General features: G+C 40.6%; 1 protein-coding gene across 3 annotated transcripts in view; it reads right to left on the reverse strand.

Moving 5' to 3' along the window:
- FBN1 (fibrillin 1) overlaps positions 1 to 27,828 on the reverse strand; it is a 237,974-nt gene that overhangs the window by 122,027 nt on the left and 88,119 nt on the right. For all 3 annotated transcript variants that reach the window (XM_036300753.1, XM_036300742.1, XM_036300760.1), the window contains 2 exons: positions 6,432 to 6,629; positions 3,088 to 3,213 (listed from right to left, as the gene is read on the reverse strand). In XM_036300753.1, coding sequence (XP_036156646.1) covers positions 3,088 to 3,213; positions 6,432 to 6,629 — 324 coding nt within the window. The remainder of the gene's footprint in view (positions 1 to 3,087; positions 3,214 to 6,431; positions 6,630 to 27,828) is intronic.

Consider the following 27,828-nt stretch of genomic DNA (forward strand, 5'->3'; position numbering starts at 1 on the left):
GATCACTCGGAGGATGAGGGACATTACCTGGACTGGGGCCAGGTCTACTCTATTCCCAGGGCTCTTACGTCTCTACCATAGAGATTTTGTTCAGCAACGGTACAGGGAGCCACTGACTTGAACAGTGAGAGCCAAGAGCCTGTAAGCAGCTGAAGAAGATGGAGCCCCTTCTATGTCTATGGGTTGAGTAACTCAGGAATTCTTGATGCCTGAGCTATAAGAATCCCTAAAGCAAGTAGCCATCAGATAAATATGCCATTATTTCAGAAAGGGAAGTCCTAGGTTTTTGGCTCACATAGTAGGGAGTGTACACACTTATGAACTACATTTTTAAAAAGCCCTTTGCATCGTGCAGCACTATTATAATTGCTAAAGGCTGGGCTGGTGATAATCTAAATCCTAAAATATTAGTGGTTCATAAGGAATCCAAGGGACTTCTTCCAGAAATAAAACTTAATCCTTTAATTACACTTTATTTCTTAATTTCCTCCCACAATAGCCTATGCAAATAGGGCTTGGTTTCCAAAAAGAAAATGCTCGTGTCCTTTTAGTGTGCACACTCCAGTCATTGAAAAATCCCAGCGAAGGAGGGCATGGACTGTGTCCGTCTTTCTCCATTCACAGGATGACTCTCAATCTTCTTCTCCCACTTATGAAAATTTAATAATTATTATTTAATCACTTCAGTTTGTTCATTTACACATCAAATGCACCTAAATTGTACATGACTTTCAAATGCACCTAAATTGTACATGACTTTTTTTTTTTTTTTAAGTTTTGAGAAAAGGGGAATATTCTAAGAAAGGAGAATTCTCCCAGAGGAAGGTCTTCTGGAAAGCTGTTTCACCATCACAAAGAGAGTGAAGGTTAGCATCTTGTAAACTTGCTAAAGCCAATTTTTGATTCAACTGGTGTGTGTTTTTAAATTACTGCGGGCTTCCAGTCAAGAGGAAGATACATTTAAAAAGCCATCAAAGTAATGACAACGATGCCAGAACAATTTCCACAAGGGCACAGAATCCCATGTGGCCCGACTATCTTCTGGGGGCTCATAGATGGTCTCTTCAGCCTTTCAGCCACGCGGGCCAGAGGGTCTGGAATTCCTCCTATTGAGCATCTGGAGATCATCCTATGCCCAGAGCTATGCCCTCCCCATCATGAGGTGCTGCAGCGGGAGAAGAGCGAAGAACCTGGCGTGGACCCAGCTCACCAAGCATCCTGAGAGGGCTTTCTGATTACTTTCCTCAACCGGGGTAAGGAGGCAACCATCTCACAGCAGCCTCCAGGCCAGAGAACACGTAGTATAAACAGGGTCTCTTCCAATATCAATTTTGCAAAGAAAAATAAAAAGGAAGAGAAAAAACCCACTATCTGAATTTAATGTAACAGTAGATGGCAAAGAAAGAAAAAAAAAAAGGGTCTAGCCAAAAGTATTCTGTTTTTATCTTGCTACTGACTTCAATATGTAGCTTGGGGAATGGGGTTAGGGTGGAATATTTGTGGAAAATGGTTAAGTAATTCTCAGACTGAATTTTTGGTCCATTAGATACACCACCATAATAGGTTTCTTAGCATTAATAAAAGGATTTTGAATCATTTTTCTTTCTGTCTGGATATTAAATCCGAGTGCCTTCTGTCTCGTTCACAACCACAGAAGGTGCTCGGTCCCAACTGATGCTAACTGATGGGTCTGGGTGAAAGATAAGGGACGTAGGAAAATGATTCTAGTTCAGACTGGAAGCAATAATAATTTCAGAAAATGAAACAGACTGGCCAAGTCCTACACCCCATAGTCCCCTCTCTGAAAGCTGACTCTGTCTCTTGAAGATGAATATATTAATCTGAGACCGCCTAAGCCTGTAAGCCACAGCCCACTCTGATGTGGATTTTGTATGCCATAAATCTTAATAGTGTACTAATGTCATAAAAAGGTATGTATGATGATACCTAAGAACATATACCATAATATTTTAAAATTTGGAAGTATAATTGTTAAAGTAGAGGTTGCCCTAGCTGGTTTGGCTCGATGGATGGAGCGTTGTCCTGCAGATTGAAGGGTCCCAGGTTCGATTCCGGTCAAAGGCACATGCCTGGATTGCGGGCTTGATCCCCAGTGTGGGGCGTGCAGGAGGCAGCTAATCAATGATTATCTCTCATCATTGATGTTTCTATCTCTCTCTCCCACTCCCTTCCTCTCTGAAATAGATATATTTAAAGTAAAGGTAATGGTTTACATCTAGGAAAGAAGACAACATAAGTGCTAGAGTGTGAACCAAAAGATGAAAAATGTTTTCTCTGCTGATCGGAGATGTAGGCCTGAGAATGGTGGTACATTATTGTCAGATATTACATATAAGGTACATGTACTCACCAACGAAAAGAGGGTTCAATGCTGCCTACTCATTTCCTGGGTGTTTCCCTCTCATAGAAAAAAAATAGTATTTATTACACTTAGAAGCCAGGCCTCAGTAGTGGTGAATATGAACATATTTTCCGTACACATATTTTTAGAAGCTCAATCTATAAACTAAATGCAAATAAATCACTCTACCTCAAGTCATTTTTGTTTAACATAAAAAAGGTGTCCATTTAATAGGCAGAAAAGAAAATTCTAAACTTGACCTAACCCTAACCCTAACCCTACTTGTACCTGGAGAATAAATGAGTTCTAGGTCTCTTTAAAAAAAAATCAAACGTACGTTTTAACTAGGAAAATATTAGAAGATAAGGTATTCTAAATTATATGTAATGATCAAATTTAAATTTATATCTACAGAACTATGCAAAAGCATGTGTCTTAAACATTGTAACCCAAATATTGGAAAAAGGGGTGCATCTGTAGCAATGTCAACAACAGAAATAAAATTAAAATGTCATGTTTTAATATTTAATTTTTGGGTCTATAAAAGTGGAAAAAGCTGCCAGGCTTTTCAAAGGCATATTATTCCTGGTGAGAATGTTATATTTACACATTCATAGGAATGACAAAGACAGAAGGAATTAGGAACAATTTACAAAAACACTTGCCACTGATTTGGATTTTACCTGCCCCTCCATTTTCGAACTGCAAAGCCTGATATTTCTTACCTTCACATTTTTGTGACACTTCATTAAATTTGTGTCCAGCAGGGCATTTGCACTCAAAAGATCCAACAGTATTGATGCAATTTCCTCCTTGACAGAGCCCAGGGATGGCCTGGCATTCATCCACATCTGTCAGATTTTAGGTCAGAGAGAGAAAAAGAGAGGAAAGAGAGCGAGATTAATTTATACAAAATTTACTAATTCATATAAAACATTCTTATAATGTTTTCTATATGAAGTTATAAGCATTCGTTATTTTTCCATCTTTCCTCATGTAGAGAAGTACTAACTTTGGGGGTTTGATCATGCATGCATGCAAAGGTACAATGACAAAAACGGTTGACATTAAAAACTAGAGTTATTCAAGAAACCCTTAAAACCAAAATGTAACACAATCTATAGCAAAACTGTCTTTGAGTTGTATTGAATAATTCAGTTAAAACAGACTACTCTTAAATAAGGTCACTCAGATTACACAAGAGAGCTGATGTTTTTATACAAATTCAATGCAACATGTTCACCTTGCATTCTGTAGAACTGTCTTGTGCAAAAAAATTAAAGAACACAGGAAGTTAGGTCAAGAAGTGAGAAATCCCAGATGAAGCACCTTGCTAGAAGAGTGGTGATGGGAGAGGACCTTTTAAAGTCAGATCATGTTCGCCTCAGCTCAAAACTTCAATCCACATTAAGCCCTAGAAAATGCTACCTAACCCCTCTACTCTCCAACCTCATGTCCTAACCTCCTCCCTCTCACACTCCTCTCCATGCACACTGGCATCCTTGCCTGGCCTCAAATACACCAAGGATGCACCTGCCATGGGCTTTGTGGTGATGGCCCCTCTGCCTGGGCCATTCTTCCTCCACACAGTTGCCTGGCTCATGCCATCCCATCCATCAGGTCTCTGCTCCTAAGGCACTTCAGAAGCAGACCCCTCCCTGACCAGTCTAATAGCAACACCCAGCCCCCCATCAGTCACCACCCTTCTTAGTTATTCGGCTTATTTTTCTCCATAGGATGAATCACCAAGTGACCCAATACGTAGATTTGCTTTGTTTTGATTTTTAAAATTATCTTCCATACAGCAGGTTCTTTGTTCATTTCATTCACTGCTGTATCACAGCACCCAAGGAAGAAACCTGTGGGTACTACATGGAGCCTCAACTATGAACCTTCCAGGAACAAATGTAATCAATGAAGGCTCATGACATCCAGTTAGAAAGATGGTGAAAGTGCCATCTTTCTCCATGTACTCTTTCTCTATCTTTTCAACCGCAACATGCAAAAGTCTGGTTTAGTGAAGAACCCCCAGGGAAGTAGTCTAACGCTTCTTCCTCTGCTTCCGGTATTTTCTTAGAAATCTAGAAGCCTGGTATCCTCTTTAGTTTCACTCTTCATTGTGTGAAACAAGAGAGCGATGACCAGTTGTAAGACCTCTAAGCAACCTGAGTTCTTGAGAAAAGTTGGCACAAAGGAAAAGGGGCAACAAAGGAACAACCATTTATTTTGGGGTAAAAGTGTTGCTTCCTGTTTTAGATGGAATGTCCTGGCCCACAAATTAATGACTGTATGTGAAATATAATTAAATTATGTTCTAGAGCTCATCTCAATTTTTTCTTAGGTCAGAATTTCCCAGTCACTTGGTAGGTTAAATATGTTTATTCAAATGTTATTTAAAATTAAGATTGTACATAGAAGCAAAATTATATAGTCTTATTGATTGTGATTTTGGGCCAAGAGGAAATATAGATGAGGGCACTTCTCTACTGGCCATACATTCTAAAAATGAAGACCCAATAAGCTCCTTGATAAACCCTTTTGCCCACAGCCCCTTACATCTGGCCCAAGGACTCACAACACCAGCAAGGAGACAGAGCCCCAAGCTGACAGCAGAATCCCTCAGGGTGGAGATGAAGAATTTCATTCACAGCGTGGCAATACAACTACCATTTTGATTCCATGGCTTTTCACAAATTTTCTTATAAAATGCTTTTTTTCTTGGATGTTGAATAGCAGAGTCAGGGAGGGACAGAAAGAAAATGCTGGAAAAGTCCAGACTGTATTAAATGAATAGCAAAGCTAAAGAGCAGTAGCTCTTTCCTCTCCCTCTTCATTCTCTTTCCCCCAAAATATCTTAGCACCCCAGCCTCTGACTCATGGATGGGCAGCTGGGGCACTCAAATTCTGGCTCCCTGGTCAGTCAGTGAGTTCATGGGCATTAGCTGAGCTCAGAACACCAAGGCCAAGAATTTCTTCAAAATTCACTGGGACTTTCTAAGGATGAGAAAAGCGAAAGGCACCAAAGAAAAGGGGAACTAAATTGACCCTATCTTATAAAATCATACAATCAACTGCTTTGTAATTCTTGGGTTTCAAAGTGACTTCTTGCTGTTTCTGACATTGAGAAGGATGCGTCCAAAGGAGTCGTATGTTGTACACAGAAGCCAGAAGCCAGCCTCAACAGTGTTTCTCAGGAGATGAATTTATTGAAGTCTCATTTAATGGAGACCCATAGGGCTGTGTGATTAAGCTCAAGTTCTGTCTTATTGCATATTACCCTTAGAATAAACATATAGAACAAAACCAAACTAGTCTCTATTTGCCTCAGAAAAGCATACCCTGAATTTTCTGCAAATATTGCAACTTGCTAAAAAAGCACTGAAGATGTTTAAAGGAAACAGAGACAGCCTGGGAGTGTTCAGGCCCATCAGGTCAGTGACGGCTGCCTCCGTTCACTTCCTCCTGCTTCCTGCCAGACATCCAGACAATAAAAGAATTTGTACAGCTGGAAGAACAGGAGTAAAAGCCAAAAACAGAGTAAGGGCTTCTAGGGGAGGCAGGAGAAGAAGCAAGCAGGCAACATCTGGGGATATTTAAAACTGTGAACCAAAGCCTAATTTATTTCTGACTTGTAAAGAAAAAAAAGCATAATGTAGCCCATAAAATGGGGAGAGATACAATTTTCTTCAGGTCAACTGAGCACAACCTAGGAGACAGGGAAACTCCAACGATTTTATATGAAGGGGGGAAAAATCAAGAAAAACAAACGACCTTGACCACAAATTTTGCTTTGTGTGCACCCACAGCATTGTTGTAATGCGCAGCACTGCTAGAACTAGAATCATAGCACCTCAGGGAAGCACCTCTGGGGTCCCAAGGAGAAACTGCTGGCAAGGAAAATCCAGGGAGAGCCACACTTCTAACGCCTAAGTTGGATGTCATGCCGTCAGAGAAATCGTGAAGTTATGTCTCTGACGCTGCTTTTCCATTCTCTCCAGCGTTGTTGGAAAATGGCCCTCCAGAGCAAACAAGATGAATCCATTAATAACTCCACCAGCCTGGGGTTTACCTTGACAAGCTCCTGTGCGGATATTGGGAATGAAGCCGCGGCGGCAGGGGTGGGGCTGGGCAGGGCACATCTCGCAGGGGTGGCCCCAGGCTCGGCCCACGGTGGCGCAGCAGAGGGTTTTTGTGCAGACAATCCCGCTGAGCTGTCCCTGGCACATCTGGTTGCTGACCACAGTGAAGCACGGGCCTGTCCTGTAATCTGAAAATAAAGAAGAAGGAAGCCATGAAAGTCCGGAAAACCAGAACCATCCTGCAGAGGAGCCCTGTGCCCCCATCTTGCTTAACTCCAAATCACTGACCTCATATGATGCCTCGGGAAGTCCTTTCTACCTCTGAACCCCATTTCCCTCTCCTACAAAATGGGGATAGACACATCAGTGCCCACCCATTTAGAAGATGCTGTTGTGAGGATCAGACGAGCTAACAGATACTGCACCTGAGATGTGCTACACAAATATAACATGATGACATTATTGCATGTCCGCTCACTCAGGAAAAGGTATCAGTGCCTACTAGGAATCAGCCCTATGTCTGATTAGATGCTTCCGTGATTAGGAGACGAAGTCCTTGCCCTCACAGAGCTCACAGTCTATTATTATTCAGGCTGTGAAAACAAAGAATTTAAGAACCTTCAGCAAGGCAACTCATGACCCCTTCTTCTTGGGAGCTCCTTAAACGAAGAAAGAGTTACCTGTTTCTCCTGAACTGAGCCTGTCTTATTTCAAATACAAAAACAAGTAAACAACCAAAAAAGTTGTGTTTTTTTTTTTTATTTAGCCACGTTAAAGACATGAGGTATTGGATATAAACAGTACGGGCAATGGTCTGAAATCATTATAATCCCTGAGCAAAAGGAACATCTTAAAGCAAACAGAAATAAGCTAAGGAAGGTCACAGGAGAATTTCCAAGGAGTCTCACCAAATACAAGATCTGCCTTTTTTTTTTTTTGTATAAGGGAGAAAGTCCATCTGGATTCAGCAACCAAGAAGAAAGCAAGAAAGAGTAAGATATGGGGAACACAGAAGACCAAAGTCAGGCTGTCCTCTGTCTCCTGTGGGAGAAATTGGGACGATAATGTCCCCTTCTGCTCTACAATGGCCTCAACTGATAAGGGAGGCTGGGCTGTGGCAAGTCTCATGGGCTCCCATCCGCTACCCGACACTGAAAGATTCCTTGTGTCATTTTTGGAAGTACACAGATACAGATAGAGTGTTTCCTGAGAGTCTTGGGATGGACTAGATGACCTCAGTAAGTTCCTTTCCCCACTGAATTCGATGGTTTTATGAACATCCCTGTGTGTGCCAATGAAACCCTGGGTTATGTTTTCATTTTTATTTTTTTCTTTCTTTCTCTAAGTAGCTCATGGAACAGAGACGTGCAATTTGTTAAGGACAAGTCTTCATGACAGTACTGCAAGACTAACCTTAGACCTTTGTTCCCCTCAAGTCTCTATATGCTCAGGACCCGCCCACCTTTCCCAGCCCACCCTCTTGACACTTCCCCAGTTTGTCTTTTTATTTGTTTATGTATATTTCACCCACCTGATTATTTTTTACTTTTATATAGTCAAATTCTAGGAATATTTTAATATTCTCCATAATGCCATATCTGTTGAAAATCTGCTATCTTCCTCCCTCGATACTGAATTCAAACAAGAATACAGAAAGTAAATGCTTGAGCTGTTGAATAAAATCTCTGCCTTCATCTAATTCTGTCAGTAAAGAAAACGTCACTCAGCATCACGGCAGTTTGCTCTTAGATGCAGGAACTACATGGGACAAAGGGCAATGCTAAAGTCATCTTTCTTTCTTTGTCTCAAACCTTCCACATATTACCTATAGTCATTCAATGAATACTTCTCTGATATATAGTGTTTCTTTTTCTATTTTAATATTTTATTATGTATTTTTGATTCAAAAATAATTATTTCAGACAATTAGCAAAAGCAGTAACATATAAATAAGACAATACTAAATATCTAATTATTCACAATTATTCCCATAGCCCTTACATGTAATTACACATAAAGAAACCCTTGATACCGTATTGGTTATATTATCTGATATACATACTTTTATATGTGTGTATTTTTAATCGGCAGTCTGACATCCCCTGAGGGATGTAGTAGTACACAAAGCAGCAGGGGGCTGGGGAGGAGCCTGCACCGCTCAGCTTATCCCAGACCACTGCGCCTGCTGCAACCACTCGGTAAGCTTGCTGAGCAACGCTCCCACTGTGGGAGCGCACTGACCTCCAGCGGGAAGCTCCTACATTGAGCATCTGCCCCCTGGTGGTCAGTGTGCATCATAGCAACCAGTCTACCAGTTGTTCGGTTGTTCAGTCGCTTTGGCTTTTATAGAGATAGTATTCCAAAATATGATTCTGATGGCATAATTTTCCAAGAAGTTACAGAATAATTTATTCAGTAATTTTGTTACTCTATGTCACTTAAATTGCTTCCAATTTTTCATTATTATACACAACATTCAGTGTATATTATTGATGAATTCCTTTAGTATGAAAAATATTGTCTCATGCACAGCCATCAAGATTTTTGTGACTATACAGATCTTAAATCTGAGGCTAGAAAGGTCACAGCAACACAATCTTTTACTTAAAAAACAAATAAAGCCTTCCATGTTAGGTAACAAGGAAGAAAATTTAGGTTTATTTCTTTTTTTCCCCTCTTAATGAATTAAGACAAGGGCAAATGCTTTAATCAAACAGATTCATGTTGGCATGCCAGTTTCAATCTTTAAAAAACATAATGAAACATGAAGTTTAATTAAAAACCCTCTCTTCAACACTGCTTGGATTTGTTTTCCCTCTTCATTTTGCCAAGACACCCTAAGGAATTATATATGCAAAGATTCAGGGTAGGTGCAAACACTGTGTTTTGTGAGTGACACTAACAAAATCAGGGCACAAAACAAAAACGCTAGGAAAATCTGATTCAGTCCTTTCTAATACTGGTTCATGACTTCAGACATGAATTCCTCATTGGAAGGCCTTCACAAAAAGAAAAATAACCCTTAAGACTTTTCCAGGGTCAACAACATCTTGCTCTCATTTCAATATGGAACACATGGAATAGAAACGGCACTTGTTAATTCTGACAATATTCATTAGTCATCTCTAGAGCCCATAGGGAGCAATCTTTATTAAATATTCTGGATATTTGGCAAATAGTCTGAGTGTGTATAACAAAATTTATGGACTTAACACATTGCCACTCTAGATCCTTATCACTGTGGACAAAGACCCAGCTCATTTGCCAGTGCAGATTAGTAAGTGGACATCAATGTATTTATAGAGCCACATTTTCAATAAAAATGGCTGATTGCAGAGGGAGAGGCATAATCTGGATGAAACAGAGTTGGATCTAAAAATCTCTTGGAAGGTCAATGCTGTATCAACGTGGTTTTCAAATGCCATTCCGATTTGGCAGCATGTGCTTTTTGTCCCATATTTCATTTAAATTGCCAAAGCTATGCTGCATTTAGTACAATACTCCACCCACAGGGAGAAAAAATCTGCCCACACTTCCAATTCCTTCCTAATAATCCAATTATGTACAATTATTCCCATAACAGGCTAAATTTACATACTCTTTTTATTTTTTTCAGATAGTCCCAGATAGACAGGGAATGTGCCTTATTCAAAGCTTGGTAACGTCTGACTCATTCCTTCAACGTAAATCATTATCCCTAATGCAACTAAAATATAGTACTAAAAAGACTGGCTGTTTGCAAATTGCTCTACAATCACTTCCATATAAGACCTCCATGAACTAGGGCAACAGGCCAAGCCTTTCCAAAATTAAAATGCAATTTTACTTGTTTTTAACTGTCTTACCCTAGTATAGCTAGTTCATGGGAAATTCTGCCTCTAAATGTTCCCATTCTGAGTGGTTAGGCTCAAGGACTGTTCCCCAGTCCCAACAGACTTGGCCTCAGTGCTTGAGATCTAACCAACGTGTGTCCGCCTCGACCCTCAGCTCCTTCCCAGCTCTGCAGCTCAGAATGCTGTGACATACAGCATTATGTCACCTTCATTTGTATTCAGACTTCACTCTGAAGCAAATGCATCATTCACAAAGCATATTCTGTGGTCCAATGAATTCTTGTCACTCCTGCCCAGTCACGAAACCACAAACTGCAGGGAAGGCACAAGGATATAATTATGGGCACTAGGCTCCAATTATTTTAAATCCTTTTCATAAAAATTACAAACGAAAGGATGCGATATCAATTTATTCATGACAGAGAGGGTCACCGCCATGCCTCTTTCTTCCAGGTAGGTTGCCCTGGGGCGCACTGGTTTGCCTAAGTTCCTGGTATATGGAATTTTAATACATCCTTCCCAGGAAAGAGTTCAGAGAACTGTTAGTCTGAAGAAAATTAAGGCAAAGAAGTTCCATGATCATAATCAGTCTCATAACTGCTATTTCTTCTTACTCCAATCACTCTTAACCTTAGGACATAACCAAATCCCCTGGGGAGGCTCTGCAAAATACTGATGCCTGGGCCTCCCCCATGGAATCCGACACAGTAGATATGGCACTGGGAAAGGGCATCCATATTTTGCATAAGCCCCCAAAGTGATTTTGCCTTCTAGGGCTCTCAGTTGAATGCGTCTCTATTTCTTCTTTAAACTTTATTGAGAAGAGCTTATGTTCCATTGTTAATTGGAGGCGTTTGCAAGGTAGCTGGCTGCTTACCTAAAAGTCTAACCCTAGAAATGTGATTCTAACCCTGGAATCACCGACACTCAACACAACCTACTGTCTCCCAACCAGGACCACCCTTCTAATCACGGCAAATAGTGTTTATTTCCTTAGTGTTGACTGATTTTGAGACACTTTATTATGTTCTTTATTAATTATGCTCTCCACAAGCTCACTAACCAAACAACAAACCACAATTTAAGAAGGCTAACACACACTACTCCATTGTCCTAACAGTCAACTGAATTCACAGTGTTAGAAAGCACATTTATATACATGGCATCACTCCACTACCATAAGCCCCGACCTCCTGCTTCCCTGTCCAGTGCTGCAGCTACTACCTGGATGGAACTCCAGGGGCTTTCTCCAACCAAGATCCTAACCGAATGATCAAACGTAGGTCCACAGGTCCTGATTTGATGAAATGTACGTAAAGTATTAAGCATTATCTATGAAGTTTACTGGTGTACCCAAAATAGTCAAACCTTAATCAAAGCAAGCGTCCAAACCTAAGTTCCAGCTGAGAGGGCACACAGGGATAGAAGAACAGGATAAACGACACCATGAGGAAGGAATCAGAAAACTCAAAATCTGTGATTTTCAAAGGCAACTGTCCTGAACTTTTCCAAAAGTAAATGACCCCAGCTGTGAACAAGAAGAAGCGCAATAGGAAGAGGAAGAAAAAGAAGGAAAGGAAGAAGGAGAAGGAGGAAGAGAAGGAGAAGAAGGTGGTAGAGGGATTATTTTAGATTTTAAAAAAACATAATAATCAACCCTTAATTGGATACTGTCTCAAAAAGAAATAAGGGGAAGATTTTATATGGGCTGCTACTACATGATATTTTGGAATTGCTGTTCCCTTAGATGTGATCATGATATTGTATTATATACGGGAATGTCCTTATTGTTTAGAGATGAAGTGTTATGATGTATGCAACTTAATTTTCATCAAAACAATTATATATATATATATATACATATGTATAATTATATATATACAAATAATAATAATGTACAGTATTATCTATTTATATAAAACCCTAATATGCAAATAGACCGAAGGGCGGAACAACTGAACAACCAGTCGCTATGACTTGCGCTGACCACGGCGGGGGGGGGGGGGGGGGGAGGGGGGCGCGGGGTGCACAAAACATGGCGGGCATCGGCTGCAGTGGGATGGTGGAGCAGATGAGCTAAAGCACCAGACCAAGGTGGAGCACTGGGTGCTGTCATCCAGGCAAGCCTCTGGTGGTTACTAAAAATTCTTTGCTCCCATGCACCATGGTCCCGCCCAGCATTTGCACCCGCTGCCAGCATCCGGTGCTGGCCTCCAATTGCTCAGCGCGTCAGCGGGTGTGAGTGGTGGCTGCCAGCCCCAATCACACCTCAGGGCTTCTCTACCTACCCCTGCTCCTCAGGGGCGATTGGGGCCGGCAGCTGACTCTCGCACCTGCTGCCAGCAACAGCCTCACTCGCAACCACAGCTGGCACCTAGCACTGGTCCCGATTGCTCAGCACCATCAGCAGGTGCGAGCAGCGGCTGCCGGCCCTGATCGCCCCTGAGGGCTTCTCCACCTCCCCCTGCTCCTGAAGGGCGATTGGGGGCAGCAGCTGACGCTCACACCCGCTGACAGTGCCAGCCCTGTTTGGACTCACTGCTAGTGCCAGCCCCAATCGCTCCATGTCCTCAGCAGGTGCAAGTGGGCCGGTGCCATCAGTGCATGGGAGCAGCAGAGGTGAGAGCAGGGCTGCGGCAGGAGGGGCCAGGTGGGAGTGCGGAGGATGGGCCGAGACTGGCCCCTGTGCCCACTGCAGCCTTGTGGCCCACAGTTCCTTTCAAGGTGCATGAATTCGTGCACTGGGCCCCTAGTATACTATATAATCCTATCTAATAATGTATACATATACTACTACTGTATATACATATATTATATATAAATATATTTTATATTTATATAAATATACACATATACATATAAATAGAGAGAATTATGTGTATAAAAGTGGAAAAGATTAACAAATATTTAATGTAGGTGGAAGGTATATAGGTTTATTTGTATTTCATCTTTAATGTAGGTTTGAAATTTTTCAGAATAAAAATTTGGGAGGAGTGGGAATTCCTTTCTGGGCTACTTTTACTAGGTAATATTGCCTCTCCCATTTCATTCAAGTTATGTGTTTCTTTTAATGACAATATACTTTCCAATCCATACATTTCTATGAAATACTACATGAAAGATTACCTATTGAGCATGATCTATGTGGTCTACACAGTGTTATTTAAAGAATATGAACCTTTGTAAAACTTTACTATAATATGCAAAATATTGATCTTTAAGCAACTGTATTTGAAGTACAGCTTCATTATAATGAATGGTTTTTTAAAGCACTTTAGAAATAAAGCATAAATAAAACAAACTATATGTTAGTATCTTACCTATTAACTTCTTTAATTCCTAAGTGAAAAGTATTACCATTATAAATGTTAACATAAATATTATTTAAAACAGCAAATGGAGGGGAAAAGGAGACATCTATAATACTTTCAACAATAAAGATAAATTTAAAAAATAAAAAATAAATTTTAAAAATGCATACTACATAATTCACCAAAACCCAGGCCACAGTTCTGTGGGACCCAATTATGTGTGGCAGCAATTCAACTCCAGAAAATTGTTACCACATTTTATTCTGCTGCATGCTGAAGAAAACAGTAAGCAATCTTGTCCAGGAAAGAGGATATCTCATTTCCGAATAATCATTTACCTGACATTATTTATTCCCTCACTGGATATCCTTTAAGTCATTACTGATTTTCATATCCCCCAAAAGTTATCTCTCAACTACTTTTACTAGGAGGAAAAATGGGTGGAAGGTGAACAGAAGTCAAATTCTGGTTTCAGTGATATGTTTACCGTCAAGATAATAAAATGATAGTGAGTGTCTTAGTTTTTAATGGTTTGCAAATTCCATGCTAAAGAACCAGCTGGCTCCTATTTATTCACTTTTTAAATGGCTTGTATGAGCGCCCCGTGAAACCAAACTACAGTTTCACTGAAGAGCATCAGCTATTGAACAGCAAGAAAAAAACAATAGTATCATGCGACCATTTGAGCTATTTGTTCTTTTATATTTTCTTCAATGCCACCAAGTATAGAAGATTCTCTACAATCCAAAAGCCAGATTAATGACAGAAGAGTAACGGGCCTTACGATAATGATATTAGATCAACTTGTATATCTTAAAAGTGCCTTGTAATATGGTTTAATTTCCAAACATTAGTTCTTCCAAAAGTCAATTAAATTTCTGAAGGATCCTAGTAGAATATTTTATCAATAAAATTGGGAAATTATTCTTATAAATGAGATTTTTCTATATAGAGGGTAAAGGCCTATGTTAGTAAAAGAGCAATAAAATAAATTGATTCAAAATATTCCACTAATATGAGGTACCTAGAATAGTCAAATTCATAGAGACAAAAAGTGGAATTGTGGTTTCCAGGAGCTGGGGGAGGGAGAAATGAGGAGTTATTGTTTAATGGGTATAGAGTTTTACTTTGAAATGATAATAAAAAGTTCTGAAGATGAATGGTGGTGATTGTTGCATAACAGTGAGAATGTACTTACACCACATGGGTTCACAATGTGGTAGGGGAGATAGTCAATAGGTACATATACTTAAAGTAATATTAGGTTTGAGGATGTGATTTAGTCTGCAAATGAAATAAGCATACTACTGTGATACAGAGTAACTGGGGATACCTATCTTGGTAGAATTATCAGAGAAGATTTCTTGGAGGAGATGACATTTAACTGGAGCCTAAAGGATGAGAGTAAGTCAGCTATGCAAAGTGACAGTAAGTGCTTTCCAGGTTTAGGAGGCAGCAAGAACAGTGGCTCTGAGCTAGGAGACGGTCTGGCTTCTCTAGTAACAAGAGGAGGCCACTGTGACCAGAGTTCAGAGAGCAAAGGCTAAGGGGCACTCCAGGAGGTTGGAACGTTCGGCAGGGACTGGAATCCACAGCACATTTCAGGCTACAGTAGGAGTTCGGATATGGCTCTGAGTTCAACAGGACGCCACAGAAAACACGATGTGTTATTTTTAAAGAGTGCTGCTTGGAGGGCTCAAGGATGGAAATGGGAAAGCTTGCAGAGAGGCTACTTAAGGATCTGAGGTGAGAGATGGTGTTGACTAGGCGAAGATGGTGGCATAAAAATGAAGAGCAGGTGGCAGGTGGGATGTCTTTGGGGGTAGAACCAAGAGCACTTAAAGATGGATTGGATGTGAGTGAGGGAAACAAGAGACAGGAATGACTCCTGGGTGCCTGGCTTTGGTAGCTGGACATACGGCCAGCCACTCACTGAAATGGAGAACCTGTGGGAAGATGAGGCTCTACCTACCAATATTCAGTGTGAAAGTTCTTCACACTTTTACAATCAAATACCTGGTATAGGACAAGTGATTTGAATTGATGAGTCTGGCCCTGCACAAAACACTATTAGCCTCTGTAAATATAGAGGCTATCAAAATAAAGCAGAACCTATGTGTAACGGAGTAAACCTTAGTCTGTGTATTTTAGCTTTTTTACTACATTTCTTGCCCTTCCCTTCCTCTTTGTGAGCAAGCACTTAGTCATATCACAGTCAGATATTTATATATAAACTTCATGGTTGAAATTCTTACTTCAAACACATTTGGCCAATGCTCACAGAAACCTGAGCGTTAAGTACACATGGATCAGACCAACACTAAGTGATGGAGTCCTGGCACGACAGGTGAGAGTTCTCCCAGAGCAGCTGCACTCTGCACCTCTGAACTGACAGGGCAAGGGAGCCCACAATCACTGGCATTCCACCTGCCAGCTAAGTTCATGCAACAGGATATAGGTACATACCATGTTCCAGTGATACTATCAATTGTCAGAGGTAGGGTAGAAAACTTAAAGCAAGGACAAAGGTTTAGCCATTTAACCACAACTAAGCCATGCCTCCTATAAATATGGTCTTTTTGTAATATCAAGGCAGAAAAACAACAGCGAGAGCCTTCACATACATTGGTTGGGAAGTTTTATGTCTAGAATTGGCTTTTTACCAAACTTTTATTTGCTTATGGGTATATGATAATAGGTTGCTCCTCTCTCTCTCTCTCTCTCTCTCTCTCTCTCTCTCTCTCTCACACACACACACACACGTACACAAAACTACAAAAGTACACACATACTCATGTACACATACAGATATACCACTGAACTAAGTACACACACATGCAAGTACACACACACACAGACATGCACCACTGAACTATGCTAATATATCATCACACAGTTCTCAAGGTGACCCTCCCAGTCTCAGAATTTTTCTTTGGAAGAAAATGTCTTGATGAATGAAAAATTCCTGAGACTGTTTCCAGCTCAGGGTTTGGCGCTGAACTCAACTGAAGACAGACAAGTAAGAAGAAAGTACAGCATTACTCAGAACACATGATTGAAGCAGAAGACAGGCATGGACATAGGGGATGGGAGAGGCAGTGATACCAAAATCCAATCATGTAGGTTTAATTAATCAACAAAAGAAGATTCCTGATTTAAAAAAAAATCTGTGCATGCTCATATACCAAAATATGGCAGAAGGCTGATTTTCTCAGGCCAAAGACAAAGCTGCATTCAGAAACTCAAAACTGCCTTTTTGTTGTTATTTTATGGTCAGCCTTTGGGACCTACCACGTGGACTGAGAACATGCCACTAACTGGATGAGCACCGTGGTTTCTTGGCAGCTTCCCTATACCATACAGGTTTTGATGTTCTGGGACATTATGTTTTTTAGGTGATTACTGTTGTACAGCATAGAATAGCAATTTGATAGATATGTGCTATGCTCTTTAGAAGTAATAATTATGTCCCACGCATCCCAGGTTAATGATCTGAAGAACCAAATATCAACACCACACTATCCAGGCAGACAGGCCAATCTAGTTTCAATGAAGTGTTGCCTGGTGCAGCCAGTGGGAGAAGGGAGTACAGCTCAGAAATTTCCATTCTATAGGACTGGAAAAAAATCTGAAGTTGCTCCTGAGACGACGAGGTCTAACTATTAAATTGTGCACTGTCTGAACATTAGAGGCACTGTGCTACTCTGTTCCCTCTTACCACTTACTGAAGATTTACACCAGCTTGGCCAGACACTGGGGTTTCATCTGAGGCAGCTAGTTAGATATGTGCAGAAAGTGCATATGGTTAGAAAATAATAAGAGACAGCATTAAAAGTGGTTTAACATGCCCCAAGAGGCAAGCCGAACACCACAATTTTCTCCAACTGTGGAAGAAAAACAACTCAAGCCAGATTCTGGCTCTCTGGATGTATGAACAGGTCTATATTGTATTCCCCTGGATATTTACGAGGCATGTTAACAATAATTAAAATTGAATTTCCAAACCTTTAAGGGTAAAAGTTAGGAATATAATATCAACGACCTTGGAGAGAGTTATAATTCAATCTACATCATATTCACCATCCTGGGATTTCACTACCGATATTCAAACTTCACAACTCTGCACAGAGCAAGTGCTCATAGGCTCTACGCTTGCACAAATACCTTCTACTCAAATGTATGTTCCATTTTCTGCAAGTTTTATGGCTAAAAGGTAGTGCTGCTGGGCTATTAGCATTCAAATTTCTGTAGTCCAGGGTTCTTAACCTGAAGAACACAGTTGGGATGCGGGGCATCCAAAAGTGCCCTGACATTGTGCACATGTCACATGCACCAGTGTGACAGATCTGAACACAGTCAAGGGGGCCTGGTGTCTGAGTGCTGGAGCCACGTGCAGCAATTGCATGCTCTCTTCCAGAAATTTGGAACTGGGATTGAAAAACACTGGTCTTAATCTGTCTGGAACCTCAGATGATGTTACTTCCGGAGCTGTGGGCCAGTATGTAGAAGAGGAAGCACATAGCAACCATTTACATGGAGTAGGAACAAGGTCGGCAGGGAGGACAGAGAGCCTGTGGCTCCAGGGAGAGACTGAGAGAGCACTTGGTTCCTGCCTCCAGCCCTCAATCAAGCCACAGTGCACCACTGCCCTGGGGTTCCTGGCACACCCCAGGTTCCTCACAATCAATCTCCCTTTCTGCAAAAGCTGGTTTCCTTACTTGTAACCAGCTGGATGGATCTGACCCAACATGGGTGTGCACTTGCGCCTTTTTGGAGGAAGAGAGTCCACAGCTTTCATCAGATTCTTAAAAGTATCATTGCTCAAAAAAGGTACCAAGCCCCTGTACTATTTAACAAGTCATTAAGAAGAATGTGGCGCTACTTACATAATCATCCATATTTATCAGAAAGAATTTTATGAAATGTGTAATGTTTCATTCTCAAAGAAAAGTGAAAATATAAAACCCCTCCCAATTAGTAACACAATCCCAAACATGAAACCACTTCAGCAAGCTATCCTTTTAGTTGTAACTCAAGAGGGTGCCACCCAGAAACAGATAAATTTGCAGGAAAATGATCACAAACATATATAAATCAGTGGCTAACTCTCAGTAACACACAAAGTTCTAGCTGATTTTCCCCCAACATCAGCAGGCATATACTGCTACATGCCTGCCCTATGCAGGTAGAATACACACAATGGTGGAACTGAAAGGCAGAAGGCCTAAAAAGTCAAGGATGCTGCTTCCCAGTCTCAGCTCGGCAACTCATTTGCTGTGCATCTTGAGTCAGACACTCCACCTGTCTGATGGACTTTAAGTGGCTGAACCATGAACCACTCAGGTGCCCTGGTGGCCTGAGCCAGAAAAGCAGCAGCCAAATTAGGGAGAAAGGGTTGTTTTCATCATCTAAGAAGGGTAGTGTGTGCGCAGAAAGATGTCCGAGCTTTTTTCCTCCTAGACTGGCTCCTCCCACATTTCTTACTTTGTTGAAGGGCATCACCATAGCCCACATCAAGTCTACAAACTTGGTTGGGGGTATCACAGAAGCCCTCACACCCTATCTCCATCATCACTGCAAACTCTGTGAAATTTACCACCCCAACAGCTTCTTAATCTGCCCGTCCTCTGCAACCCAACTGTTGCTGCTTTATTGTAGAGCCCCATTTCCCCTGACCCTGCAGGTGTGAACTTAAGTTAGAACCTAAGTTAGGACCACCCAGCTTCATCTTCTGAGTGCAGATTCTCTGTAGCAACACAGAGTGAACTGTATGTAGTTCCTCAACTCACAGAGCTGTTACCAATCTACATGCCCAGCAAATTCCTCTTCTGGAAGTCTTCCCTCACCACTTTCCTCTTCCTCTGTTAGTAGTTAAGCTCAACGGTAATCACTGATTTATTATATAATTATCTTTAATCACTGGTTTATATAATTGTCTTTCATCAAACTGTGAGTCTTAAGGATAAATATTGTATTTCATTAAACTTTGTATCATCAGGGCCTAGAATAGTCTGTGGGCCCATAATAAGCAAATAAGTATTTATGAATGAATGAATGATGAAAACAAGTTCGTCTAAATCTTCAAGTTAGTCTAAATCCATCATCTTTTGCACTATTCGCTCACTTTGCCCAAGCCATAATTGTTTGTGATTCCTTGAACCTATCATACTTTAACTGAATCCTCAAACTCTGATTATCAACAAGACAATGAACCGTTACCCTCTCTGAGTTAGTTTCCTCTACCTCCTAGGGTTGTATGAGTAGTAAACAAATCCATTTATTTTTTTAAAAATATATTTTATTGATTTTTTTACAGAGAGGAAGGGAGAGGGATAGAGAGTTAGAAACATTGATGAGAGAGAAACATCGATCAGCTGCCTCCTGCACACCCCACACTGGGGACATGCCCGCAACCAAGGTACATGCCCTTGACTGGAATCGAACCTGGGACCCTTTGGTCCACAGGCCGACGCTCTATCCAACTGAGCCAAACTGGTCAGGGCAACAAATCCATTTATATGAAAGACTTAGCAGAGTCACTAGTTCTTCTATTTTCTCTTCCTCCCACACATACCATGGCTAAAGATAACATGTATTCTGTAATTCTTAAAAATAGATTATGTCATTGATCCACAGTCTACCGGACACACATCTTTTAATCTGTTTGTAGTGCTGATAGATTTGTTCTAAGTCATCTCAACTCTGTTGCTTGTCCTGTCTTATGAATAATAGTTGGGATTTTGAAAATAGAGCAAAAGTAAAGGTCAACATGCAGATCAAGTCCAAGCCTAGATACATGAAGCCCTTGCTCTGAGCAAGTTCTATTATCGCCACAATCTCTTTCTTCTTAGCTACTCTCCAGCTAGGAGTGGACCTAGGTCTGGTCAATAAGATGCAAGTGAGGCCTGCAGGATGGATAATCAAGGAAAGCTTTTGATTTTCTGATATAATGAGACACACTCATCTGGATTACCCCTTGTCCTTCATCCCTTCTAGAAAATGTGATGCCTGGAAGTCCATCTTCCAAACTGCAATTGTGGGGACAAAAATTCATGCACTAAGGATGGTAAAGCAGAAAGAAAGAAGAGCCTTGATCCTTGATCACATATTTGATATCTCCAAACTCACTTGTGACGTAAGAAAACTTAAACCCTACTTGCTTACACCACTATGGTTGGGTTTCCCATTACTTCATCTAAACTGATTCCTAACTGAGACACCAAGTGCACCAAGTGGATATTGTACTCATCTGACATATATGAATGAATGACCCAAGAATAAAATATTTCATTTTAGAAATTTTTATATAGCATGTACTTTAAAGGTTGCGAGCAAAACAATTGAGCAAAACTGGTCAAGTGCATAAATAAACACCTAACTTCAAAAGAGAATTCCAGATACTATTCTTTTATGAACTCATATTCTAAAAATCAACCTAGCTTTCCTTCCTGGCAACGGGATAAAGTGTCTAATGTTGGGACATGAATAGACTCTGCACACTGCCTTAATACTCTGCTCTCTGATGTACACACATTTTTAAAATTAATCAGCATGGAAATGGCCAAATGCACCATAACCATCACAAGAGTTATGCCAGCTTTCATTTGTAAAATGCATCCCATTTTTTAAAATAAGCTCAGTGATACCTCTAAAGACCATGTTTCTCTATTCAATTTTCTAAACATTCGAGATATTTTTTAAATGGGATGTGCCCCATGTACTACCCTTAACTGAAAAATAAAAGACCACTATCCCCTCCCCTAGATTCCCAAAGGTTATATGTATTTGATTTGTTACCATAACAATCATAAAATATAAACAAATACAGTGGACATCTGGAACTAATGGAATTTTGGAGTTATTCCCAAACAGTGGCAATTTCAAACTATACATCAATAAGAATGTACTGAGAAGAAATCAAAGAACTATGTAAATGCCAAGGAGGTTTATGGGTAGGGAGAGACTGGAAGGTCACTGAAAGGTAATTACTGCATTCAAATCGACATGGGGAACTATTCAATCTTTAAATATGGCAACAGTAGTGATATTTCATGCAAGCACAGATGGTCTGCACAACCAATAAAAACAAAGTCCTAGCTTTATATTCTATTGTGTTGGCTCAGAAAAGGGGAAGGAAAAGGGTGGTAAATGAACTTTTATTACACTTTTCTTTCCACTCCTTTCCCCTCACTCCTGTGAGTATGAGAGGAACTGGTTTTTGTGTACTTTTTTAAAAATCCCAGATGCTGTTGTTAATTTGAAAAGATTCACCCAGACCTTGGAAAGTCCTCTGATGACAAGTCTGATTTGAGAGAAATGCTTAGCCTGTTAATACAGGAAATTCCATAATTATGAGCTGGTGTGCTTCAAAAGTCTATGTATAAGAGGAGCATTGGAATCTCTCATTTTGGAATTGGAAAGAAACTTATAGAAGAAGAAAAAGAAAATACATTGTACTGGCTACTTTTACATGGTTTCCCACCTAGTTCTCACAACAATTCTCTGAGGGGTATTTCCTCACTCCATTTTACAGAATGGGAAACTGAGGCTGAAAATAAAGTTAAGGCACTTGCCTAAGGCTATACAAAGGTTAAGTGGCACCGTGCAAATTCTAATTGTGGTGTTTCTGATTCTAAAAATCAGTACTTTTCCCGCTATACAACTTCGCCTTTCTCAAAGAGATCATACAATTTATGCAAGGGTAAGTCAAAACTCAGAGAAGCAAAGTAATTTTCTCAATGTCATAAAACAAATTAATGGCAGATGGAATCTTGAACAGGCCCTGTCTGTTACTGCTTATCTCCTCTTAGTTCTTTGCTCTTCCTGTCCCCCAGGATTAGATCACAGCTCTCGCGATTAAAGCGATGTTTGTATCAGTGTCAGAGTCCTAATTCTCAGACTCCTACATCTTGAGCTACCTTCAGACTATATCAATGCAATATTGAAATGTTTGAATGAAATGCAAATTATCCTAATTTTGTTTTTATAAATCTATTCATCCTAAACCATGATAACACAGAAGCAATGTTGGTGTCGGTTGAAAAATATATGCATTAAAATTTACAACAGAGGTAGCTACCTCTGTGGAATGAAGCAGGAAAGAGGATGGGGAAGCCTAGATAGATTTTGGCATTGTTCTAGTGCTTCTGTTAGGCAGTGTATATACTTTTATTAGCATCGTAAGTCATACGTATGTGACATATATCCTTTATATGCCATATACTGCAATGAAAAAGTATTAGGGATAGAAAGGGCTAAGCCACATCCATACATACACATTGTCTCTGCAAACTAAGATGCAGGTACCTTATACAACTATATGATCATGGGCAAATTATTTACTCTCTGGTCTCAGTTTTCTTAATTATAAAGGGGATAATAAGACAGGGTATTCATAAGAACAATATGAGGTAAAGCATGTAAAATGCTTAATCTTGTGTCTAATAGTAGCTCTTTTTATGCTATGAAAATGATACTGTGAATAGAGCTTTTCACATAAGATGCATCATTTGATTGGTTTCTTCCACACCAAATAGAACTGACCGGCATTTATACACTGTTCCAAGTACAAGGCCATGTGCAATGTATTGTTAACTTCATCTATACATTTATGGTGTTTATTTTATTTTGCTTTCTCTGTTATTTCTTTCTTTTTATTTCTCTGTTAAAATCTTTATTGTTGAAAGTATTCCATATGTCCTCTTTCCCGCCCTCCATTGATACATTAATTTTTATGTAAATTTCACGCACTGCTCCTTCACATCTTGTTCTTTTCCAGGCCTCTTTCCAGTGTCCTTTCTTTGATCCAAGACTAAAAAACTCTCCCTGCACTGCAAACCTGTGCCCAGTTAAAGGCTGTCAAACTAATCCCGGCTGCTCATTACTCAGAGGTGTGCACAACTCCTGCGAGCCCAGAATGAACTTCTAGGATTTTGATCCTCCTCTGCAGACTCACCCAGCCCACGTCTACACCAGGGCAGGGATCTGGGATAGGGATAACTATTTGAAACTGTCTCTATTACCGGAGAACATGTCTGGTTGTCTCATCCCAGAATACCCTTCCCCCTTCAAAAGCTTTCTCATCCTTCAAGCCCAAACTTAAACATCTCATTTTGGAGAAAGCCTGTCCAACTTAATCAACCAAAATAAACAACATCATCTTCTGAGCTCCCATGGTGCATTGCCTGTACTTTGCCTACTTGGCACTCAGACCATTTGGCTTTATGGTACATTTAAAAGTGTACATGTCACATAGCCTACTGAATGGTAAATTTCCAGTCTCTTGTTTTTCTCAGACCTCTCATCCCCTATCTCCAAATGCCAGGGACAGAAAACACTCTACATATATGTTCGTAGAACCAAACTGTTAACTTGGAACAAAAATTTTTCTTGCTTCCCTTTGGGTCATGCACAACTACCAACAACTGTACACATTCCTTAGATGAACTCATGTAAAGTTAATTCATTCTCCAACTCAGCAGGTTATCAGAACTGAATGTACCCAACCCATCTACATGCTGAGATCATAAATAGGCTTTGCCTTCTGCATTTCAAATGGTGGTCTCTGAAGAAAACTCTCTATAGCTATATAACTCAAGTATCTCCCAAATAGAATTCTAAGCTAACAGGTTTTTCCAAGGTACTAATACTATACCTAAGCTCCATAAACACCTTATCTCTGAAAGATAATTTTGCTCTATACCATTCCAAGGGAAAATGCTGCATCTATGAAGTTCATTTTCCCCCCTCATAGAACACATCCATACATAGCTCAAAAGCTTCATGAGGTAAGGTTGTAGGTGAGCACAATAGACCTTGAAAGGTTAGTGGCTGTCTTTTTACATCAGCGGAATATTGGTGAGTGTTGGAAGAGTCTTTAGGACTCACCTTCAATTTCCATCCACTCACAGGATGAAACCACCATGAAATAGTGGTTGGAAAGAAGGATTTAAAATCAAGCTTCAACCCTGGCAGACTGGAAATCCAGCCCATGCCAGTCAAGTATGAGCTCAAGAGTGCTTGTGAGAAGAATCGAAAGTGTACAAAACAATCCTCTTTGATGAGTTAAGTACAAATGAATCAGAAACATATGGGTTAAATTCCCCTTGAAATACCCATGGATTTAAAATTAAGTGGAAAACCGCTTGGCAAAGCATAAATTCCAAGCATCTGAAATGCAGTTAGAGATTATTCTCTTTGAGACCTTAACAAGAGGGGTTTCCTGAGATCTCTTGCACAAAACACTAGGTTCTTCGTAGGTCGCTGGCAGGTACTTCTCATGGCAAAGAGAGTGGTTGAGCTCAGGGTAGGGATAGATAACTTGGATTTGAATTTCAGCCTGTATCAGTTCTGTGCTCTGAATGACCTCAGAGAGACTCAATTCCCTCATGTATCAAATGGAGATGATATGTCCCTGATAGGCTTGCTAAGGTTTAGGTGACTATTATACAGGGGTGGTCAAAAGTAGATTTATAGTTGCTGGTATGGAAAATAATACAATAATAAATAATACCAAAAAAACACACAAAACACCAGTTTCGTGTACTCACAACTGTAAACCTACTTTTGCCCACCCCCGTATGTAAAATACCTGGAAGTGTCCCAAGTACATAGCTGTTATCGGTGATAATTTTGAAATCATCACCCGAAAGGGGCTGATAACAGAGTGATTTAAATTAAGAAAAAGCTTCTTAAAATAAAGTAAGATATTCAAGAGAGACAAATTAATACTCAGAATAGCCTTCCCCAACTAACCAACTTTTAGAATGGCCTTCTTTGTAGTAGAAGGTAGGGCTTTGCGGTTCCTAAGCCGAAGATGAAGAGGTGGGTGGGGTGTACACAACAGAGTCACAATGGAGCGGGTCCATGTTTCCATGTGGAAAGATGCCATGTGGCAGGTAAGAAGATTAGCACGTGGAACCAAGATCTCTATATACTCAAGAGTTTGCTAACGTCACGTGAATTCCTGATGTTCAGGATCGGAAAGGGCCTGACTTTTCTTTACAGATGAAAACACTGAGGCCAGGGCAGGGAAATGATTTGCCCAAGGTCACACGGCTTCTGCAAAGCACAGCCAGCACTAGAACTCGAGTTTCCTGCCTCCTGCTCCAGCACTAAATCATGTTACTGCTCTGGATGCGTGCCTGATAAGCTCTGGTGCCAAGTGGCAACTGGTTTCCCCTCTAGGGGAGCAATCAAAGGGGCAGCGGAGTCCTTTTTCACCTTGAAACATGCCAGCGATGATGTCAAGAAAGCCAGGTTTAAACCAGGTCAGCCAGAAGGATTTGTCTGAAGCACAGCTGAGCAAGCTCCATTCAAGCCAGGATTCCGTCAGTACGACGGGCGTGTCAGCGACAAAGTTGAGTGAACTAAGTTCAAGCCAAGTATTCATTGAAAAGGCTAGGCAAGATGGGTCCAGGTTGGGGAAGGGAGGAGAAAAGGATTAGGTGAAGGGTGAAGGAAAGGTACTAGCGGACCGGGTTTCCTTCTCAGCATTTTCCTCCACTGGGGCTACTCTCAGCCAACTTAGCTGTTTGTGGAGGGTCCCTGTGACATTGGCCACCACTTGATACATTTGCATTTGCAAGATTCTCACTTAAAAAAAAAACTTAACACTCACTTTAAACACTATGACTAACATACAATGAAGCCGCCACCAGGAGATGACTTTGTCAGGGTGAAGACTTTGAGGTCTGAATAACTAGGCTTCTGTTTTAGTGGCTAAGTCAAAAGTTAGACTTTCCCTCCCATACCCCAATCAAATATGCCTTCCTATGAAAAGAAGGCCTCTTCAGCAAACTTGGCATAAATAATAATTAGCAGCCCAAGTCCTTTCAGTGAGGCCAACCTACCATCCAACCCCATATCCAGCCTCCCTATTTGAATTCTCTTTGCTTCATCTAAACTGCTCAATCTTTAATTCTGTAACACATTTTTCATATTTCTATGCATGCACCCTTGTTTTTGTTTTTTTTTAAACTGGTTCCCACTCCAGACTATCTTTCCCATTTATCTCAATACTGTAGCTTAGGATATAAAGAATCATAAATATTTGAATATAATTTTAAACATCATTTCCACATTATTACCATGAGGCTTAGTTTTTTTGCTATCTTGCTAATTCCAGGAGGGAGGGTTTAAATTATTAGACCTATTTCAAGCCAAGATGTAAACCCTTTCTAAGTAAGTACTCCCTCAAATATGGTGAAGGGAAGCATAAATTATCTAAGTCATCTTATAACCTAGTCAAGCAAAGCATCAAGCTATTTTGGCACATTGACAAGCCAGCTTTGGAAATTCTATACCTAAGAAATTGGGGAGAATTATGAAAAGAAAAAAAAAAGTCATATAGATTAGCCAAATATCTGGCTACAATATATCCTAATACAAAACCAGACATGTATGAATAGCAGGGAGATCAGATTTAGAGAGAAGATTATGTCGAAATAGATATGAAATGTGTTTTCAAGTTCAAAGCCTGTGGGGTGATATGGCCAGCTCTGTTTTTCTGACAGCTAATTTTTACAAAGCCACCGCAATCTTTGAAGGGAGTAGCTATATACACTCTAGAGCTCTAACTTTCTGCTCAGCGCCTCCTCAGTGAGCTGGGGAGCGCTGCATGGACACACATCCCTGGAGAAACCCCACTTAACCTGACTTCCATAAGGAATGCTGTTTCAGAGCTCTTTGAATTCATACTGGGAACGAACAGTGTTGATTGTGTTGATTACCTGAAGTTCAGACAAGGAGGCAGGTGAATGAAGAGGCCTGTCCTCATGCATAGGCCCCAAGAGTTTGGAAAATGGAAAGAGCAGACACCAAAGGTCTGCTTAGAAATGAGCTTTACGTGAAGTTACTGGAAATCCTGAAGGCAGAGCCCTAGGAAAGGGAGTAAGAGGACTGCGGACTGAGAGTCATTTTCTCTATCTAAGGTATGTGTTCCTTTGACAATTTATTGGCTGGAACAGCCTGGTTCCTTTCTTAACAAATTGTAGCCACAAATATATTATGTGTAAGGAATTTTGAGACCCCCTTCGAAAGGGAGCTCCATCCAATCCTCAAGGCTCCTGGCCCTTTCGGCAGCAGCCGAGAGCTCTCCAGGAAGTCTGGCGGGTGGAGGCTGGGTTCCCCCCAGAATGAAACCCAAGAACGCTCTCATTAGAAGAGTCTGACTCGAGGAAAAGGCCTGCTGAGGACACAGACCAAGGGGAGGCAGGCAGACCTCTGCGAGGAGCCAGGGTCCT

The sequence above is a fragment of the Myotis myotis genome, unplaced genomic scaffold (genome assembly GCF_014108235.1).
Source record: "Myotis myotis isolate mMyoMyo1 unplaced genomic scaffold, mMyoMyo1.p scaffold_m19_p_1, whole genome shotgun sequence".
NCBI lineage: Eukaryota > Metazoa > Chordata > Mammalia > Chiroptera > Vespertilionidae > Myotis > Myotis myotis.